The 3,926-nt window shown below is 41.0% G+C and overlaps 1 protein-coding gene across 1 annotated transcript; it reads right to left on the bottom strand.

Moving 5' to 3' along the window:
* Positions 1 to 838: 838 nt before the first annotated feature.
* Positions 839 to 3,722, bottom strand: LOC119416627 (oxysterol-binding protein-related protein 2-like). Its single transcript, XM_037683817.1, has 4 exons — positions 3,630 to 3,722; positions 1,766 to 1,900; positions 1,118 to 1,215; positions 839 to 1,025 (listed from the first exon to the last, which is right to left on the bottom strand). Exons 1-4 carry the CDS (start codon positions 3,720 to 3,722, stop codon positions 839 to 841), a joined length of 513 nt encoding a protein of 170 aa, XP_037539745.1.
* Between the last annotated feature and the right edge of the window lie 204 nt (positions 3,723 to 3,926).

The raw sequence follows: 3,926 nt of genomic DNA, 5'->3' as shown, positions 1-3,926 counted from the left end.
TGGCGTCCCAGTGTTCCATAAAGAACTTCAAATCGTGACTCATCTGATCACAGAACAGTCTTCCTTTTTGCCACACTCCATTTTAAATGACCCCTGGCCCAGTGCAAACATCTGAGCTTGTGGAGCTTGCTTAGAAATGGCTTCCTCTTTGCACTGTAGAGTTTCAGCTGGCAACGGCGGATGGCACGGTGGATTGTGTTCACTGACAATGCTTTCTGGAAGTATTCCTGAGCCCATTCTGTTATTTCCTTGACAGTAGTGTTCCTGTTTGAGGTGCAGTGACGTTTAAGGGCCCGAAGATCACGAGCATCCAGTAGAGTTTTACGGCCTTGACCCTTACGCACAGCGATTGTTCCAGATTCTCTGACTCTTTTGATTATGTTATGCACGGTTGATGATGATAACTTAAAAGTCTTTGCTCTTTTACGCTGGGTAACACCATTCTGGTATTGCTGCACTATCTTTCTGCGCAACAATGGTGGAATTAGTGATCCTCTTACCATCTTGGCTTCTGAGAGACACTGACACTCTGAGAAGCTCTTTTTATACCCAATCATGTTGTCAATTGATCTAATTAGTGTTAACTGGTCTTCCAGCTGTTCGTTATATGCTCAGTTTCCTTTTTCCAGACACTTATTGCTACTTGTCCCAACTTTTTTGGGATTTGTTGACACTGTGAAATTTTGAATCAACATATTTTTCCTTTAAAATGTTACATTGCTTTACATTGCTTGTTTTCAATGCTACTAAATCTATTAGATCTGAAGCATTTGTTATTTCTCATTGTTTTCAGGACTTAAAGAAGCACATTAATGGGCAGTGACAAAGAGCTGAACACTCACTTTAATAGCTCCAGCGTCATGGTCCCTTTAGGCTCAGCTTCCACACTTTTGCCCCAGAACTTGAGTTTTGGGTAGATTGAGCCGTGAAACTCAAACTCCTGCTGGAGAGACTGAACGTGGAAGGCACTGACAGGGGGGTGATGGCTCACCTGCTCTGAGATCAACCTGTATCCCTCCTCCTCTCTTTAAGGCAAACACACCACATTTATTAATCAAATCTAAGGAGAAGAACGTCATCATTAGGAAACAGTTCAACATGTGTGTCCTGTCAGTACCTGGTGAGTTCAAACGTCTCACCCAGTAAAGGGTTAAATGGCTTTCCAGTCCTTTCCCACTGAGATGCAACAGCCGAAACAGCAAACGCTGCAACAACCTGCCACCAGGAGCACAAGTCAGTGTTCTCTGAGGAAGAACATTTCTGAAGGTCTTTCTTTGTCTTAGGCATCATCAGATAATAGGAACTCTGAGTCCTGGAGATTCATGTCAGAATGAGTCATCTCTTTGTAAATAGGAATTCTGAGTCCTGGAGATTCATGTCAGAATAAACCATCTCTATGTAAATAGGAATTCTGAGTCCTGGAGATTCATGTCAGAATGAGTCATCTCTATGTAAATAGGAATTCTGAGTCCTGGAGATTCATGTCAGAATGAGTCATCTCTATGTAAATAGGAATTCTGAGTCCTGGAGATTCGTGTCAGAAAGAGTCATCTCTATGTAAATAGTAATTATGAGTCCTGGAGATTCATGTCAGAAAGAGTCATCTCTATGTAAATAGGAATTCTGAGTCCTGGAGATTCATGTCAGAATGAGTCGTCTCTATGTAAATAGGAATTCTGAGTCCTGGAGATGTCAGAATGAGTCATCTCTATGTTAATAAGAACTCTGAGTCCTGAAGTTTCATGTCAGAATGAGTCATCTCTACCTGCATACGTTCCATGGAGTCAGGTAAGCTGCAGGCCTTGTGGATGAGGTGAGTGTGTTCCATATACTCCGAGATTCTCTGGAGGAAGCTGAGCGGCTCATTGAACACGACGGGCATGGCTATTTTAGACAGCTCCTGTAACAACATTATGGCAAAAACATAAGGAATAATCAGAGCCAGAACCAGCTGTGCTTTGTTAGGCTCCACAGGGTTACAGCTTATTCCGAAGTCAGGTCACGGGGGCAGCACCTTGAGCAGGGAAGCCCAGACATCTCTTTCCACAGACACCTCTTCCAGCTCTTCTGGGACATTTCCAAGTTGTTCCCAGGCAAACCGAGAGACATAGTCTCTCCAGCGTGTCCTGGGTCTTCCCTGGGGTCTCCTCCCAGTCGGACATGCCCGAAGCACCTCCCTAGGGAGGTGTCCAGGGAGCATCCTTACCAGATGCCTGAACCACCTCAACTGGCTCCTCTCGATGTGGAGGAGCAGCGATTCTACTCATAGTCTCTCCCGGATGACTGAACTTCTCACCCTATCTCTAAGGGAGAGTCTAGCTACCCTGCGGAGGAAACTCATTTCAACTGCCTGTATCCAAGATCTCATTCTTTCAGTCAGTACCCAGAGCTAGTCACCATAGATGAGTGTAGAAACGTAGACTGACTGTAAACAGAGAGCTTTGCCTTACAGCTCAGCTCCCTCTTCACCACAAAGGACAAGCACAGTGTCCTCAATACTGCAGACGCTGCACCAATCCATCTATCAATCTCATGCTCCATTCTTCTCTCACTTGTGAACAAACCCCTGAGATATTTGAACTCCTCCACTTGAGGCAGAACCTCACCCTCAACCTGAAGAGAGCAATCCACCCTTTTCCGACTGAGGACCATGACCTCAGATTTGGAGGAGCCGATTCTCATCCCAGCCGTTTCACACTCTGTTGCGAACCGCTCCAGTGAAAGCTGGAGATCATGGCACAATGAAGCAAACGGGCATGGATGATGATGATGATCATCCATTGTGTTTATTAGTAACTTAAAATACCTAATTAAAACTCCAGTAGTAGGCTAGGTCTACTGTAAAGCAACATATAAACCTGATTTATCATACATCGTTTTTTACTTTATCTTTATGAATTCATCCTGATGCTGCAGGCTGAGAAAAAGTTAGATCAACTTGTAGCAACAAAGTTTTTGGTAAACAGTTTTAAGAAGTGTTCATGTAGTGATTTAGTTTTATTCTGCAGTAGAAACATACCAACCCAATAATTGCTTTCAGCTTTGTTCTCTGTTCACGTTTCAGATGATCAGAAATTCTGAATTATTTTAAGAAGCATAAAACATTATTCCCAACTTAGAAAACCCTGGATAGCACTTTTTACATATTCTATGAATTCATTCAGTCAATAAATGATTAAACAACTTTTACGTGTTTGTTTTATAAACAATCCACGTTTTTTCCTTCTTTTGTTGCCATTTTTTACATTTTGTAGCTAATGTTTGTTGATGTATCTTCAGACTTGTCAGGTCTGATTATATTCATGATATGCTGCTGGAAAAATGAGACACAATAATAATAATAACAATAAACATGGTGACGGTATTAACACTTCAACTATCTGAGGGCAGAATGTTGGTTTATTTACTAAAACAAAAGCTTAATGTCTCAATTGTAACTTCCTGTTTGACATTTTGATATGTAATAAAAAAAATCTAAACAAATCAAATGTAAATGTTGATACAAATATAGAATTTAGTCTTTTCCATATTATCAGAACATTCCTTGTATAGTAGCTAAACGTAATTAATGTTTAAGGCTGCTTCCCTCCTGTCAGTGTCAGGTTTGTTAGAAGGTCAGCAGGACTCACCATGCCGATGCATTTCTTCAGGATGCTCCAAATACTGAAATTGTTCCTGGAGATCATTTCAGCAGGAAGACTTTTCCTGAGACACAAAGACATCAAATAAAAAATAAAATAAAATAATTAGTCATTTGTTAGAAAAGCAGTTCCTCCAAGTGCTTTGCAAAGGACAACACTGAAAATATTCAAAGATAAAACGCTCAAATGCTGCTGAACCAATAATTCAAACTTTAAATCAAAACACAGACTTGTACACACAAAACAAACAGCTCATAATTCTAATATATAAGATGTAACATGTAC

This window comes from Nematolebias whitei, chromosome 11 (genome assembly GCF_014905685.2).
Source record: "Nematolebias whitei isolate Nwh7 chromosome 11, NemWhi1, whole genome shotgun sequence".
Classification (NCBI taxonomy): Eukaryota; Metazoa; Chordata; class Actinopteri; order Cyprinodontiformes; family Rivulidae; genus Nematolebias; species Nematolebias whitei.
This window is presented reverse-complemented; position numbering and strand designations above follow the sequence as displayed.

Bases quoted from the DNA above. Each gene is read 5' to 3' on its own strand.
- LOC119416627 (XM_037683817.1), bottom strand. From the start codon at position 3,722: ATGTCTTTGTGTCTCAGGAAAAGTCTTCCTGCTGAAATGATCTCCAGG. The intron at 1,901-3,629 runs GTGAGTCCTGCT...ATGTTGTTACAG, and splicing joins TGAAGAAATGCATCGGCATG to GAGCTGTCTAAAATAGCCAT. The intron at 1,026-1,117 runs GTACTGACAGGA...TTTGCCTTAAAG, and splicing joins GAGACGTTTGAACTCACCAG to AGAGGAGGAGGGATACAGGT.